The following is a 17,862-nucleotide window of genomic DNA, read 5'->3' as shown; positions in this document are numbered from 1 at the left end:
CCTAAAAAGATCTGTTGCACAGTAAAAAGTTAAATGAGTGGCTTGATATTTATTTTTAATACATTTTATAATATTTTTAAACTTTAAAAAATGTTCTTCTGATAATTCAAGTTTTTTGATTTATGACGTTCTTGAAAGGAGTGAGCGATATATACAATACAGTAAGGCCTCTACTTACGTGATTAATTTGTTTCGAAGGTTTTTGTGTGAGTCGAAAAAGAATATTTGTGATTTTTTATCATCATCACATAATGTTGTTTATTTTTTATTGTTTCGGCATTCACATTGTGGTATGACATGATTAAACTTATAAATAAAACACTTGTTTTTTTTTACCACATCAGACTTTAGACTGAATTTTTATTTATAATTATTTCACTGTAATAATTCAAATACGTATTGCCATTTAATATTATATTGGTATCTGAAATTTATGACTGATTTTCTGAATCCGTTTAACCCTTTCCGGCCCCCCCAAAAAAAAAAAACAACCAGATAGACATTCCAATAAATTACATTCCAATGGGGAAAAATTCATTTGTCCTCTGCTCTACATACTGTTGTAATAAATACGAGTGGAAAAAATGTGAGCTCGCATTTTAAGTAATTAATACTAATGATGAGAAAAATGTATATCAAAATTATAAGTATTACATCTCAACAAAGATGAAGAAGAATATGGAATCTGGACATTTACGAGGGCATCACTTTACACACGTGTAACATTCACCAATTCTATCCGTGATTGACAACCACACTACTCAAATTCTTGGAACTTCTTTATGTATATATATATATATATATATATATATATATATATATATATATATATATATATATATATATATATATATATATATATATATATATATATATATATATATATATATATATATATATATATATATATATATATATATATATATATATATATATATATATATATATATATATATATATATATATATATATATATATATATATATATATATATATATATATATATATATATATATATATATATATATATATATATATATATATATATATATATATATATATATATATATATATATATATATATATATATATATATATATATATATATATATATATATATATATATATATATATATATATATATATATATATATATATATATATATATATATATATATATATATATATATATATATATATATATATATATATATATATATATATATATATATATATATATATATATATATATATATATATATATATATATATATATATATATATATATATATATATATATATATATATATATATATATATATATATATATATATATATATATATATATATATATATATATATATATATATATATATATATATATATATATATATATATATATATATATATATATATATATATATATATATATATATATATATATATATATATATATATATATATATATATATATATATATATATATATATATATATATATATATATATATATATATATATATATATATATATATATATATATATATATATATATATATATATATATATATATATATATATATATATATATATATATATATATATATATATATATATATATATATATATATATATATATATATATATATATATATATATATATATATATATATATATATATATATATATATATATATATATATATATATATATATATATATATATATATATATATATATATATATATATATATATATATATATATATATATATATATATATATATATATATATATATATATATATATATATATATATATATATATATATATATATATATATATATATATATATATATATATATATATATATATATATATATATATATATATATATATATATATATATATATATATATATATATATATATATATATATATATATATATATATATATATATATATATATATATATATTTTTAATTTCACTAGAGACATCTATACGTATCTTATACGTATTTGGACATACTCAAAATGTTGCGCTTATAAGTAAGTAAGACCTGAGAGCAAGTATTTTTGCCTAGAATTTGCACTTGTGAATTACATGAAATTATAGTAAACTCACTCATGAAATTATAGTTACTTCAAACATAAAGAGTAAACTCACTCATGAGTGAGTTTACCTATACCTATAGGCTATGAACATATGAAGTTGAAGCCTAAGTAGGCCCATGGTAAGCGGTCTTGCATAAGCCGTAATTCAAAATTCAGACTAACATCTTCTTCCATATAAAAACGATAGATGTTTCATCTCAAGCTGGGACACCTATAATATTAAATGTATAGTATTGGCATTGTTTTTCTAAACATTTAGCGGGTTTTTGTTAATTTATATGGCTCGCAAGATCACAAGTCGCTTACTCCTTTCAACAACGTCATATATCTAAAAACTTGATTTTTCAGGAGTTCGTTTTTAAAGTTTTAAAATATAATAAAATGTATTGAAAATAAATATCAAGCCACTTATTGAACTTTTTACTGTGCAACAGATCTTTTCAGGTAAAACCTGAATGTTTTTTCTCCATTTGAAAAATATTTAGTATATTTAAAAAAATAATTAAACAATACCTTTTCTTCAAAATGCAAAAACAACACTTTCTGCCCTGTAGCGGGTAAATATTAAGTTAAAAATATGCCGCTTTTGCTGGGATATAGTACATTTTCTGGGCATTCCGAAAACATTCACAACTGAAAATTGTCGATTTTTGATATATGACGTTGTTGAAAGGAGTGAGCCATGTGTAATTTATGCTAATTGACGGGTCTCACGCGTACCCGTTCTATATGGACGTAATTTAAAACTTTTGATGTCAATTTGAATGTTAGCACTGATGACGCAATGTCTGCTATGCCTTTTGGGGGTGTGTTGTCCTGTGATATATTTGTTTACAATTGGTCTGCTTCCACCATAACCTTCTACGTTCTTTTCATCCCTTAAGGAGGTGTCATGAATCAGAACAGTGTAAAACAGCACTTTTTTGTGATTTTTTTTTTTTTAAAGGGAAAGAAAGAAATGAACTAATAATATTTAAAAATATGGTTTTATATACATATTTAATAAATACAAAAAATATTTAAAAAAATAAAATATAACAGATTTCTAAAGGTGGAGACTGACCAGAGCATTTCGTCGTAACATTGCTCGTGGCAAGCGTCACCGAGCATCCGAAACTATGTATGGAACGCTCGGCTCGGCGTACTGACTGCCTGAATGCTCGCATCGTAACGTGTTACGCTACGACCAAATGCCCCGGTCAGTATACTACTATTTCACGGGCGTCTTACAAGACGTCTTACAAGCTACAGCTGCAGTCTTCAATCGGCAGGAAAGATCCACCTTTTAATTTTTGACGGCAACAAAAAACCAATAAAGGATTTATTAATTATATATTTTTCTTCCGGGTGAATAAAAAAAAGGCAGAAAAAAAAGAGTTTTTTTTGGCAGATTTAAAAAGTTTTTTTTTTAAGATACTAAACAGTACAACAAACTAGCCATGAGAGATCATAAGTCCTGTAAATACCCAGACTTTCATATTCCTCTTCATCTATGTTGAGATTTCTAAATGTTAGTTATAAGTTTTTTATTCGGCAGTCATTTTGTGGTAATATCTATCCGTTTTTATTTCATGTTTAACTTGGTTAATATCACTATTCCTTAAAATTTATTCCGCATCATTTCAAACACGTTTTATGGTGTTTGAAAATGATGCGGAATGCATCGAAACATGTGTCACAATAGATTTTAACACGTCAGATGGTTTTTTCATCAACTCCGACCCTAATTAATATACTAATTAAGGTCTTATAATAATCACATGTAGCTGCAAATCCTATTCCGATCTGTACAATGTTTTTTGGCATCTCTCGCGCTCTACCAAAAGTAAGCAAATAGAGCGCCTATAAGCATCTCCCGTTCTCTACCAACAGTATGTAAAAGACGCTTAAAGCGTTTCCCGCAAACAATGTGTTAAGAAATTTAGGTTTTACCAAGTAAAACTTAAGAAAAAAATATAAGTTTTTTGTTGTAACAAATATGTATAAAAATACGGTATAAGGTTGTAATTAAATCTGACGTAATATATTTTTCTCTTTTTTTTGTTGTTGCTTTTTTAGAAGATTGCGTATATTACAATCAATTTGAATATAAAGTCTCTCGCTCATTAATACAACTGTCTGTTTGCGCGAAACAAACAAATAATGGCGTAGGTCACGGACGTGTAGCATAGCTCCTCTTGTTATATTATTATTTTCCGATAATATGAGCGGCTTGCGCCTTTTCGTTCCACGCTAATAATATTATTGCTCCATTTTAGATATCGGCTCACGTGATTTATTTGCGTGTCAATGCCGCAGAGTTAAAAGTGCATATGCACCAACTAGTCGGCCATTGGTTACGCTCCACTGGTTACGCATTCCCGAAAGGGTTGAGTATAAACTCTGCCTACTCATGTATAAATCAATACACAATATGGCTCCAGAGTATCTTAAGGAGCTGTGTATTCCAGATGAATTGGTTGACAGACGTCTCACGCTTAGATCGGCTACAACATCTGCAATGGGCAAAGTTATCTTACCAGCTCGCAACCAACGCACTAAATTTGGCGAGCGTGCCTTTGCTGTTGCAGGACCGACGGCGTGGAATGCTCTTCCACCAATGGTTAGAAATAGTGAGAGTGAGATGATCTTTAGAAAAAGACTAAAAACACATTTGTTTGCTAAATCATTTCCACCATAATATTTTCCCCAATTCATTCACCGTGAAGCGCCCTTGAGGTATTCTTTTTACGGAAATGGCGCTATATAAGTTATCCAATTTTATTATTATTATTATTATTATTATTTCTTACCAAATAAAACCCAATACAGTAAAGCTTCGATATTTAACTAACTTTGGATATAACAAACAAAAAATCCGGGTTATAATTATCGTATTATACCCATTTTTGTAGTTTTAGAGATTTGATTATAAGAAAAAAAACTTTTCTTTTCCGGCTTATTCCTCATTACTGAGGTTTGTGACCCTTGCGGAAGCAATGACTCTTCTCCAGTTATCCCTTGACTGCGCTGCACGTGCACGTGTGCTGCCTTAACTTGATCGGTCTTCGTGTGGGGATCTTCCTCTCCCTTTCTTCCCCTTCCAGGCTATCGATCACAACCAGTCGTTCTATCCTCATTGCCACGCGCAACGTGTCCAAAGAACTTGAGAATCCGTCGTGTACAGACATTGGAGAGAGAAAAAATTACTGATGAATGATAAGGAGAGTTTTATTACAATTTTACTACTGTTATGAACTGACACGAGGAAAAAACCTTGAATTGGGTCATGTTTAACCAAATATGTTTACGTAATATTTTCTCGGAATTTAAAATATCCTAAAATACGAGATCGCTTTGTAAACAATACTTCCCGCCATATTTCCGAAAAATAACAAGCTAATATTTTTTTTATTTGTTATTGTTTATTCTGTGAATTTTTTTATCATCCACACCCTATTGCTTTACAAAGCTCAGATAAGCTGAAAAAGATTGCAGAATATTTCGATATTTTTAAATTTCATTTTAAATATAATTTGTCTCAGTAATTTATGTGTCATACTAATTGCGAGATATGAATTAAGGATGGCTCAAAATGATTAGCGTTATTGAAGATAAATTGATTTGCAACTCAGGAGTTTGGTCAATCCGTGCAGAGGTTAATGTATCCATTCCTCAAGGCGTTGAGGAAAATAATTTAATATGAAAATTGAATATTTTCATATGAAAAATAAGTTTAGGTAATAAAATGGATCTAGACAAAACGATTTATATTTTAAATAATTATAATCTTTTTCTTCTGTTTGTGTCATGTCATGTCAGGTCTCCCTGATGTCGACTATCAATTAAGAGTAATTGTCCTTGTCTCGGGCAGGTCTAAACAGGGCCTCGACGGCCCTGATCCCCATCTAATCTTGTATATTCCGGAGCCAGGAGTCTTCTGCTCACATCTCGTTGACCCTCTGTTTTTCCTTTTATGATTAAGTGCAATAGCTCGTACTTCTTAATTATTATTGCGAATACTTATTAGTTTTGTTGGATTGCAGGCGCAGACATGTCCTTCCAAGGCGAGTACGCGGCCCAGATGCTCGGCCTCAACTCGGAGGGCTCCGGGCAGCCTCCGCCCTCCCCCGCGGCCCCCTCGCCCTCCCCGTCCCCCTCGCCCGCCGCGCGCCCCTCCTCCCGCGACCACCCCCGCAACCCGCAGCCCCCCGGCCAGCCGGGCGCCCCCGGGCGGCACTACGACGCCGCCGTCCGATACCACCAAGACGCCGTCAGGAGGAGCCATGACCAGAAGGACAAGATGGAACCCGCGTATCACCCCTACCCTCCCAGTAAACCGTACCAAGACATCAAGATAACGGGATCGCAGTACGAACACCAGTTGAATTACGCCACGACGCCGCATCACTACCCTACTAAAGTGAAAACTGTAAGCGAACTGAACGCGTCCGCTCCCACCACGCAAGAAATTAACTTAAAGTCTAATGTAGTGAATGACGCGTCCCGCTCGCAAGAACACAAGTACAACGCGGTCCACAACTCTCGATACGAGCAACGCGCGGTCGTCAAAGGACACATCAGCGTACCGCCGGTGGTCGAAAAGATATCCCACTCCAAGCAGTACGAGTCCAAGCACCAAGACGGGAAACTGCATCCAGTCCCACTCAAATCCCACCTGCTCTCGGCCAGCATAACCATAGATCCCGTCGACGGCGTCCTCGACCTCCGGAACATCCCCAAGGAGACCAACGTCATATCTCTGGGCTCGCAGCACTCGAGTCTCTCCGAGCCGAGCGGGTATCTGGACTCGGCCAAGAGCTCGCACTCGGTCTACTCGGGCAACTCCAACTCGAGCTCGGACCGGGATATACTGGACCTCTCCATGCCGGACAAGAACTCGGTTACGGAGGTGTGCTACGTGTGCGGCGACGAGTACAAGAGGGGGTCACTGTGCAATCTCAACACCAAGGAACCCAAAGATGTAAGTCTGGTGAATGTTTAATTTCATCTTTAGGTGATGTGTCGTCGGCTCAAAGTGCCGACACGGATGTGAGAGTACATATCGTGGGAATGCCCAGAAAATGTACTATATCCCAGCAAAAGAGGCATATTTTTAACTTAATATTTACCCGTTACAGGGCAGAAAATGTTGTTTTTGCATTTTGAAGAAAAGGTATTGTTTAATTACTTTTTAAATATACTAAATATTTTTCAAATGGAGAAAGAACCTTCAGGTTTTACCTAAAAAGATCTGTTGCGTAGTAAAAATTTCAATAACGTTCTCCTGAAAAATTAAGTTTTTTGATTTATGACGTTGAAAGGAGTGAGCTAAATATCTAAAATGTATACATTTTAGACTTTTATTACTTATTATTTGGAGCAGAAAATCTCAAATCGTACTTTTGTAATGTGCATTTCCAACAATCCATTTTTCCATTCATTGGACATATCTTTATTGCTAGATTATTTATAATAATTTAATTGTATTTCATGGAAATTTTTGTCTCGTGTGCCATCCAAATTGTTTGTAGTATCACAAAGTAACGAGTGCATCACGGGCTTACTATCTGTGCCCTCTGCCCTCCGCTCCGCTAGGTACGCTGTCTGTGTGTTCATGTTTTGCCACTTGTTACTGGAAAGTAACCCTATTCTGTTTTTATAACCTTCGATGACATCAGGCGGATCTTGTTGCGTCGTAACCTATTTCAGGGACACAGTGATACACATTTATCTGCTTCCTTAGAGAATTGCTATTTATTATCTGTTTACAGTTAAAACTGTAGAGTCAGGGAAATAAACATGTTAGGGTCGGTTCACACAACGATTTGACTTGTGTTTTTAGTAGTATTCGGTTTTTTTAAATAAATGGTGGGTTTTTGCATGCTACTTCTTTTGAATGGCAGGTTGACGCTCGACTGTGAAACTGGCGATGCATGTTCGCTGCCCGCCAATTGCTAAATGAATTCAAGAAAGATTTATTTTCAATTGGTCCGGGTGTGTGTGATGTATTTTTCACATTTACTTTCCCTATCCTTACTATCCTACCTGCAGACAAGCCTCTAAAAATAGAGGCTTTGCGGATTATTCCTTTAAAAAAAATTTTTTTGAAAAATTTGTTTTAAAAATTAACTGTGCAGGTAAGGAATATGCAGCAAAACGATGTAAAATAGATGTTCGAATGGTGATATAGTGAAAGAATGCAAGGCTGAGATGAGCGTTATTGATAAAATTGAGAAAGGTGTGTTGAGATGGTTTGGGCATTTGAATAAAATATTGTTAATATTTAAAGCATTTACTTTGTGGTTAGTCATTTTAACTTTATTTTACGTACCCGTCTCTTCGTCAGGACAATCACTACCACAGCATGCAAACAATACCACCCTTCACCACCATAGCACCATTTACACACTTAAAACTACACAAAATGTTTAACACATGCGATTTTTGGTCGACCCGAAGACCAACATGCACTAAATGTTTCAGCATAAACATGCGTTACGAGCCGAGGTTAAACATGCACAAGATTAAACATATTAATAAACCAGCTTATATACTCGTAGGACGAAAGGTGTGGGCGGGGTTTGAATTGGATATTGCCAAAAAAAAAATTTACTGTTAATTTGATGTGCGTTTCAGGCATCGAAGAACCAGCCTTTCTTTCCCATCTTCAACGAGCACCACCCGCGGCCCGCCAGATCTCGCCCCAAGGACGCCCAGGGACTCATCCAAGGCTGCGTCGCGTGCCAGCACCATCTGTTGCAGCAGTGGCACAACTTCCAGGTTTGAATCTCCGATATTTCTCTAATTAGTAACGTGCCCCGAACACAGGTGTCATTAGGTTATTATTTTGTTGTTGAAAATTGCTTTTGTATATAAATATGGGAAATCGAGTTTTGCTTGCTCTCCCGTTTCAATAGAAGTGAAGCAGTCAGATATCTTGATTATGTAATGAATCGCCCCGCTAAATGTAATGGTAGGGTCTGACCGGAGCCAATGCGAGCATTCGTATAGTCAGTACAGCGAGCCGAGCGCTCCATCCATAGTTTCGGATGCTCGGAAGTTCTAATGTTTCAAGAACAAGTTTTCTGAATTGGTTCATATATAAATATAGAACTTCTAAGAATTTGAGTCGTGTGGTTGTCAATAATGGGTAGAATTGGTGTATGTTACACGTATGTAAAGTGATCACTTAAACCAGCCTATGACGGTCGTCAGCCCCGTAAATGCCTAGACTTTCGTATTCTTCTTCATCTTTGATGAGATGTCAAAGAAGAATATGAAATAGCATTTTCATTATTATGAAGTTTATCTTAGTCGGCCAAGTTGTGATTCCGCCAGTGATTGCGAGCGCAAACGTCTTGCGTATCTACGCACGCCGCCCGCTTGCCCGAATCGTCATCCTGAAAGCAATTGGTAGACCGCCGATAATTGACGCTAAATATATCTAGTTATGTTTGCGCTCGCTCCGCGTGAACGTGCTGGGTAAACAAAAGAGTTGTGATAACTCCATTTTCAGCCGTTCTCGATAACCCCACGGTCAGCAGTCAGCGGTCAGCGGTCAGCTCGCTGATACACTCTCGATAAATTATAAATAACAGTGGCAGCTATTGCTACATGACAATTTATTATACTATTCCTATTTTCCTTATCATCCGTGTGAGAAATCAACCGTTTGTTGCTTTTTTTTCACAAAATATTCTTCTTTTTCAAACCCTTATCCGCACTGCAATGGTGCATAGGGCACTGCATCATATAAACGCAGGGTTATCTTGATCGTTAACATATGAAGGAAAGGTGATCAGAAAGGTGACCATTACAGGGCGGCTGTCGACATTTTTTTGTAGTAGGTTTTTTTTGCATTTTTGGACTAAGTAGAATCTGCTGTTTAAGTTTGGACAGCCGAGGGTAGTATTGAACAAATATTAGTGTGAAAAAATCTCATATATTTATAACACATGGAAGGTGATCAGCCCTCCGCTTCAGGTATCAGTCCAGGGTAATATTGAACTCGCTCACAAACGAAGTCACATCCTTGGAGGACCTCTACTGGACTCCGAAAAGGTGAAGCTCCTACCACCAAGATAGGTCGTGAGTTACATGACTCATGTAGGTCTTGGCAGTGAGCTGTAAAATACAGGGAAGTCACAATAGACCTAACATGGTTGCGGTGACATAAGGGATGCAAGATCCCTTGACCCCCAAGGAAAAAAAAAATTGAATAAATTTTAGAGTGAAAAAATCAAAATATTTACATTATTAATTAAATATTAGAGTGTAAAATCGCTAATATTTGTTTTCACCTCACCCCCTGGGAATCGTACCTGAGACCTCCAGCGCGGTAGGTAAACATGCTAACTATTACACCGCAGAGGCAGATAAAAATAGAACTCAAATGTCAGGTTATTTTATTTTTTATTTAAGGGGGACTTTTCTTTTCGAAACCGTATATTAGGGTTATTTATTAACTCACATGCCCGCCGATTGACTTTTAAATAAGACTAAAATTGCTACACCACTTGAATGATCTAGGACAAGCGTAGTTATAGTCGATTTTATTTTTTTTTTAAATTTGTTTTGAGATGGTTTGGACATGTAGAACGAATGAGTGAAGAAAGAACGGTAAAACAAATTTATGAGGCGAATGTTATTGAAAAAAAGAGCAAAGGAAGACCGAGAAAAACTTGGCACGATCAGGTATGCCAAATACTCGAAAGCGGTTAGGTTGAGAGTCGTTATAATCGGCGGGTATGTATGAGGAGGTGCATGAACATAGAAGAGGCAAAGAATGTTTGCAAAGACAGAGTGGTATGGCGTTCGATTCTCTCTGCCTACCCCTGCGGGGAAGCGGCGTGATAGTTAGACACTTATTACGTGTTTGTATCTAGTTTATCATTAAAACAATATTTGAGTAATGAGCGCATTTCGACTGCATTCAGTCTGCTTTCATCCTTCTTTTGCCAACTCCATGCTTCGCTTCCATACATAAGGGTTGGAACCAGAACTCCATTGTGTACTGCCAGTTTAGCTTCCGCTGATAGATTTTTATTTGCTAAAACTGATTTTAGTGCACCATTCACTCTGTTCCCAGCATTCATTATTAATAAGTGTCTACCTAAACAAATAAACTTTCAATAATAAAATATGTATGGTGACATTTTTTTTATTTCCAAACGGCGAGAATGGATTTGCGTTTTCATGATAGTGAACCCGAGCAACTGGTTAGTGAGAATTCTAGCGTACACGTGATATGATCTTACACAAAGTACATGTTTTAATCTATATTTATTATTGTTTTAGCTTTGTGTCATGCTTATTTGGCAAAAATTCCAACTGATCACACTGAATCGCTATCAAATGTTGCTGATGGCGAGATTGTTTGATAAGCTTTGTTATTATTACTTTTATCTGTGTCTAATATATGTACACACTAACATATAAACTCACACATACTATATATATATGTGTCGCCTAATTTCAAAAGCCGCCAGATCCATGTAAGTCGATTTTACAAAAAATGCAAAAAATTTTGAATGTTTTTCACAGATACTTTGTGGCACATTTTGTGAACTTTATAAATTTAGAGTATTTTAATGCTGGAGAATTTAATGAACCCTGATGATGACAAGGTTCTTGTCAAAACCGGTAGGTTAAAGTGTACTAATAATAAAAAAGTGGTTAAAATAAAGTTTAATTTTATAAAATGCAAAATTATCCGGATTACATTTATGTTTCAAAGATTTGTCTATCTTTAGATAAAATATTATGAAATAGAGAATTTTCCCTTTTTTTTGTATTTAAAAAAAAAACACGAGACACAAACCGATAATGACGTCATCTTAATTTTTGACCTATCCCCGCTCTTTGATTGGCCGATATGGGTCAGGAGGCAAGTTTCATGAATATAGCGGAATTTGAAATACAACGCTGTTTTTAAGTATTTTTCAGCAGGGTTTTCAAGTAAATAAATATCTTAAACAATAAAACCCACAGTTGGCATTCTGATTCAGTATTTATTTTAAAATCTTATAAAATTGGATCTGGCGGATTTTGAAAGTAAGCGACACATATACTGTTGAATTCCATCTCATGTGAGTAAATAATTATCTCAAATTCTTAGTTAAAAAGGCACCATAGAGCGGTTGGGTAGATGCAAATCTGGCATCTGGGGTTTGATTCCTGCATTTTGCAAAATAAATGTATGAACGTGTTTCCTTTGCAATTGGCCTGGATATTGTAATGTATTTTCAGTATATTTTCAACCCTAGAATACTAAACTATCGTAAAAATTAACACGGCAAAATGACAGTTCTTGGAAAAAACGATGTTCACGTCGTTCCCTGATTCTTCTTCTTCTTCTTTCCATGTTCGCTTCCTAGGTGGAGCATATGGCCAACACAAATTGAAATTGATAAAAATCTGTTTAAAACATATTCCTAGATCTTTCCAATATTTTTTTTATTTATATATTTTTTTACCTAATTAAATATTGCAGATTGTAACTGAGATTATATCTAGTAGTGATAAATTCAATTTAAACAAAAATGAGGCATTTATTTTTTTTCTGTATTTTGATTGCATTTGTTTTGAGATAATCTTATCACCGGTCCGAGTGGGTTATGAAAGACAAATAATTCTTTATCTCTGTTGTCTCGAATCTTTTTATATTTTCCTATCACACGGCAGGATAGCGCGCTTATCTGAACACAAATTGGAAATTACCGGATTAACAGTGTCTCATTATCAGTCACACAATTCGGAGTACAAAATATTATATGAGGTCAATAAATGTTGTCCCAATATTGCATCACGGCGTTCGATATTGTGCAACAAGTGCATAATCTTGAAACAAGTGGAATTGCCAGGGTACTCCGGTCATTCTATGAAAAGAGAAGGATACATAGTAGTAATAATATCGAAGTCTTTAGTAATTCTTTTTATGAAACCGAGTGTTCTTACTTTTGTTGGTTATTTTTTTTGTGTGCGATAGAAAGCTGAGTTTGGTGTCGAAAGTTATATACATATACCTAGATCTTCTATTTTTAATACCGATTCTAGGTATACTTTGTCGATTGAGTAATCAAAAAAATGTTGATTTATATTATCCACTGACACTTCGTGATGAAATTGCATTTTTAATATATTATTAGATTAAAACCAATATTTTTTAGCTTTTCCACTTTATTTTTATTTGACCAGCGACCGGGTTTCGTCGTTACCGACATCATCATACTGGATGTCGGTAACGACGTCTGATGATGTCGGTAACGACGAAACCCGGTCGCTGGTCGAATAAAAATAAAGTGGAAAAGCTAAAAATATTGGTTTTAATCTAATAATATATTTAAAAAATGTTGGTTTCTGTTTGTATAGAATCTCGTAATTTGGCATTTTTGTGAGTTTTTTTAAAATTTTATTTATAACCCTTATCCGCACCTAATGGTGCATAGGGCACTGCATCAAATTGACGCAGTGTTATCTTGATCATTACTTACATGAAGGCAAGGTGATCACTCTTGCGCTTCAGGAACCAGTCCAGGGTAATATTAAATAAATATTACAGTGTTAAATCACTAATATTTATTTTCACCTCCCCCCCTGGGAATCGAACCCGGGACCTCCAGCACGGTAGCTAAACACGCTGACCAGTTAGCGCAGCTCAGTCTTTGTGAGTTTAGATAAAGTTAATTTTTATTGCACCAATCTGAAAGTCTTTCCAGTTTTTTTTCTAGTATGTAACCAGTTGTTTATGTGACAAATTGTTTTGAATGTCTATTTTTATTGATATTTTTTCTTTTATTATTTTTAATATAATGTATTCTTTTATTATTATTGTAGATATTTTTGTTAATATTGTTATAGGCATTAGTTGTAAACAAAATAAAATTGAATAATAACATTGACACATTGTTTGCGGGACACGCTTAAAAGTGTCTTTTACATACTGGCTGTAGAGAGCGGGAGATGCTTATAAGCGTTCTATTTGCTTACTTTTGGTAGAGCGCGAGAGATGCCGAAAACATTGTACAGATGGGAATTGGGTTTGCGGTTATTTGTGATTAGTATACAGACTGCCCGAGTATAATTAGGGTTGGGATTGATGGAAAAGCCACCCGAATACAATATGTTGGTAATAATAAAAATAATAAGAAAATGAATTACTAAAGATTGCTGTGCTGTGTTGAGGAATGGAAAGTTATCATTACAAGAAATACTATTAGGTAAAGTTGAAAGTAAACTTAAAAGTAAAATTTTAAATTAATGTTTTACTTGATAAATACCACTATATCTTAAAATCTATTCCGCATCATTTTCAAACACCGTATGCGGAATGCATCGAAACACGTGTCACAGTAGATTTTAAGAAATAGTGGTATATACTAAGTAAAACATTTACAACATTTTGAGTGTGTCCAAATACTTGTTCACAAAATCTGGATTATCTCCAATTACAGGAGTTATTTTCATATTATTTTTTGACATCTCATCAAAGATGAAGAATATAATAGTGAAGTTCTAGTGATTCAAGAACAAGGTCTCTAAATTGGTTCATATATATAGAACTTCCAAGAATTTGAGTAGTGTGGTTGTCAATAATGGGTAGAATTGGTGAATGTTACACGTGTGTAAAGTGATCACTTAAACCAGCCTATGACGGTCGTAAGCCCCGTAAATGCCCCGTAAAATGTTAAGTAAAACATTAATTGAAAATAGATTTTACCACAAAGTCACTGCCGAATCAGTTAATGAAATAAAAGTAAAATGTCGTAAGAAGAAAGAGTTATATTCTGGCTTAGCAATATAATAACTTGAGAGAGTTTGATTTTACTTTAGCACTAAGTCACTGTTCAGAATGGCTTCAGACAAAGTATTATACATATTATTTTTTGACAACTCATCAAAGATGAAGAAGAATATGGAAGTCTGGGCATTTACGGGGCTTACGACCGTCATAGGCTGGTTTAAGTGATCACTTTACACACGTGTAACATTCACCAATTCTACCCATTATTGACAACCACACTACTCAAATTCTTGGAAGTTCTACATATATGAACCAATTTAGAAACCTTGTTCATGAATCACTAGAACTTCACTAGAGACATCTATTGGTAAGATGTAAAGAAGCTTTTTATTAAGCAGAAACTCTTATATTAGTATGTGAGACCCGAATCCTGGATTATAATCACACACATGAGAAACGCCAGAAAATACCATTTTCATTTTTATTATTAAGCTTATAATTTGACCAGATAATTTATTTACAACATTTTGAGTGTGTCCAAATACTTGTTCACAAAATCTGGATTATCTCCAATTACAGGAGTTATTTTCATATTATTTTTTGACAACTCATCAAAGATGAAGAAGAATGCCCAGACTTCCATATTCTTCTTCATCTTTGATGAGTTGTCAAAAAATAATATGAAAATAACTCCTGTAATTGGAGATAATCCAGATTTTGTGAACAAGTATTGAGACACACTCAAAATGTTGTAAGTATTATACAAGTACAAAAATTGTCACGATGTTTGCTAACCTTCGGGACAATAAGAGGCTAGTATGTAATATCATTCCAAATATTGACAGTGTTAGAAATACCCCAGCCTTGATGCTGTAAATAAATATCTGTTTTGATTTTTATTGCTATCATTTTGCTACTTGCCCGCTAGAGAACGACCTCATCCTTCACTGGAGCTAGTAGCCTGTTTAGTGTAACGACATGCTAATCTGTGGGCAAACAGAGATAACAATTGGACGGGCTCGTGCGGGCCTCTGTGCCTCAGTCACACGGCCCCGTTCTTGGTGGACACACTGTCCAACCGTACTAGTGTTTGTGCACACATATGATCACTCTTTGAATCCTTGCGCTCCTTGTACGGAGCGCATGGACTCATAATAAAAATTACATATTTAATGTAAATAAGGTTTTAAACCGCAACATAAGATAACATTTTGGTTAATTGAAAGATATTGCTTCTTAGCAATACGCCAATTTACATATTTAATTTTTGTACATGAAGTTTAAATAAATAAATAAAGTTTTCCAAAATGCACAAATATGTTCACAACGCCGCAACGTAAAGTTTCTGGAACGCACAAATGTGTGTTGGTGCCCTTCTACATAATGTATGATCACTCGCCGAATCCTCATGCTCCATATCGCTCACTCCTATCAAGAACGTCATAAATCAAAAATTGTCAATTTTCAGTTGTGCATGTTTTCGGAATGCTGAGAAAATGTACTATATCCCAGCTAAATAGGCATATTTTTAACTTGATACTTACCAGCCACAGGGCAGAAAGTGTTGTTTTTTCATTTTGAAGAAAAGGTATTGTTTAATTATTTTTTTAAATATACTAAATATTTTTAAAACGGGGAAAAAACCTTCAGGTTTTACCTAAAAAGATCTGTTACACAGTAAAAAGTTCAATGAGTGGCTTGATATTTATTTTTAATACATTGTATTATATATTTAAACTTTAAAAACGTTCTCCTGAAAAATCAAGTTTTTTGATTTGTGACGTTCTTGAAAGGAGTGAGCGATATGTAGAGCAGCGTATGGAATCTGTTTTGTTTTTAATGTAAAAAATCGCACATTTCATGTATGATACATAATGTTTTGAATGTATTACACACATCCAAATGAGGGGCGTCAAAATATATGTGATGTTTCACTCTAATATTTCTTATTATTTTTTGACATCTCATCAAAGATGAAGAAGAATATGGAAGTCTGGGCATTTACGGGGCTTACGACCTTCATAGGCTGGTTTGAGTGATCACTTTACACACGTGTAACATTCACCAATTCTACCCATTATTGACAACCACACTACTCAAATTCTTGGAAGTTCTATATATATATGAACCAATTTAGAAACCTTGTTCATGAATCACTAAAACTTCACTAGAGACATCTATTGGTGAGATGTAAAGAAGCTTTTTATTAAGCAGAAACTCTTATATTAGTATGTGAGATCCGAATCCCGGATTATAATCACACACATGAGAAACGCCAGAAAATACCATTTTCATTTTTATTATTAAGCTTATAATTTAGCTTATTATTTAGCTTCCAAGAATTTGAGTAGTGTGGTTGTCAATAATGGGTAGAATTGGTGAATGTTACACGTGTGTAAAGTGATCACTCAAACCAGCCTATGACGGTCGTAAGCCCCGTAAATGCCCAGACTTCCATATTCTTCTTCATCTTTGATGAGATGTCAAAAAATAATATGAAAATAACTCCTGTAATTGGAGATAATCCAGATTTTGTGAACAAGTATTTGGACACACTCAAAATGTTCTAATATTTCTTTGTGCGTTTAAATTTTTTCGGTGATTGGTTTGTTTATCAAAGTCAGTCTCCACACGTCTCTTCATGCAGGTTAAGCGAGTCTTCCTCTGTGCTGTGTTTGTGCCTTCGCACATACCTTCTGCAATCGTAAGAAGCAGGCCTGGGTGTTATTATGGCCTATCCGTTTGGCTCGCTGTTGTGCTACTTTATTTAGTAAGCATCTAGACTCCCCAGCGCTGTTTGATACCTCACTATCCTTACATGTTCCGACCGATGAATCACACCTGAAACGCCTCCAGCCACCTGTGTTCTTCCTGCTCCATAGTCCACGTTTCGCTTTCGTACAACAGTAAAATAATATTTATTTACAATGTTCACTGCATTAATATATCGCCAACAATCACGAGATGCTGGATAGTTTTTGCCAGCATCTCGTGATTGTTGGTGATATGAGATTTACATATTGAAA

The 17,862-nt window shown here is 33.9% G+C and overlaps 1 protein-coding gene across 1 annotated transcript in view; it reads left to right on the top strand.

Moving 5' to 3' along the window:
- Positions 1 to 17,862, top strand: part of px (MAP7 domain-containing protein plexus) — a 157,274-nt gene that overhangs the window by 32,551 nt on the left and 106,861 nt on the right. The window contains exons 3-4 of the mRNA XM_088269254.1: positions 6,138 to 7,075; positions 8,731 to 8,874. Coding sequence (XP_088125380.1) covers positions 6,138 to 7,075; positions 8,731 to 8,874 — 1,082 coding nt within the window. The remainder of the gene's footprint in view (positions 1 to 6,137; positions 7,076 to 8,730; positions 8,875 to 17,862) is intronic.

Source organism: Brachycentrus maculatus, unplaced genomic scaffold, assembly GCF_059751285.1.
Source record: "Brachycentrus maculatus isolate JH-2025_06_01 unplaced genomic scaffold, ASM5975128v1 h1tg000343l, whole genome shotgun sequence".
NCBI lineage: Eukaryota > Metazoa > Arthropoda > Insecta > Trichoptera > Brachycentridae > Brachycentrus > Brachycentrus maculatus.
This window is presented reverse-complemented; position numbering and strand designations above follow the sequence as displayed.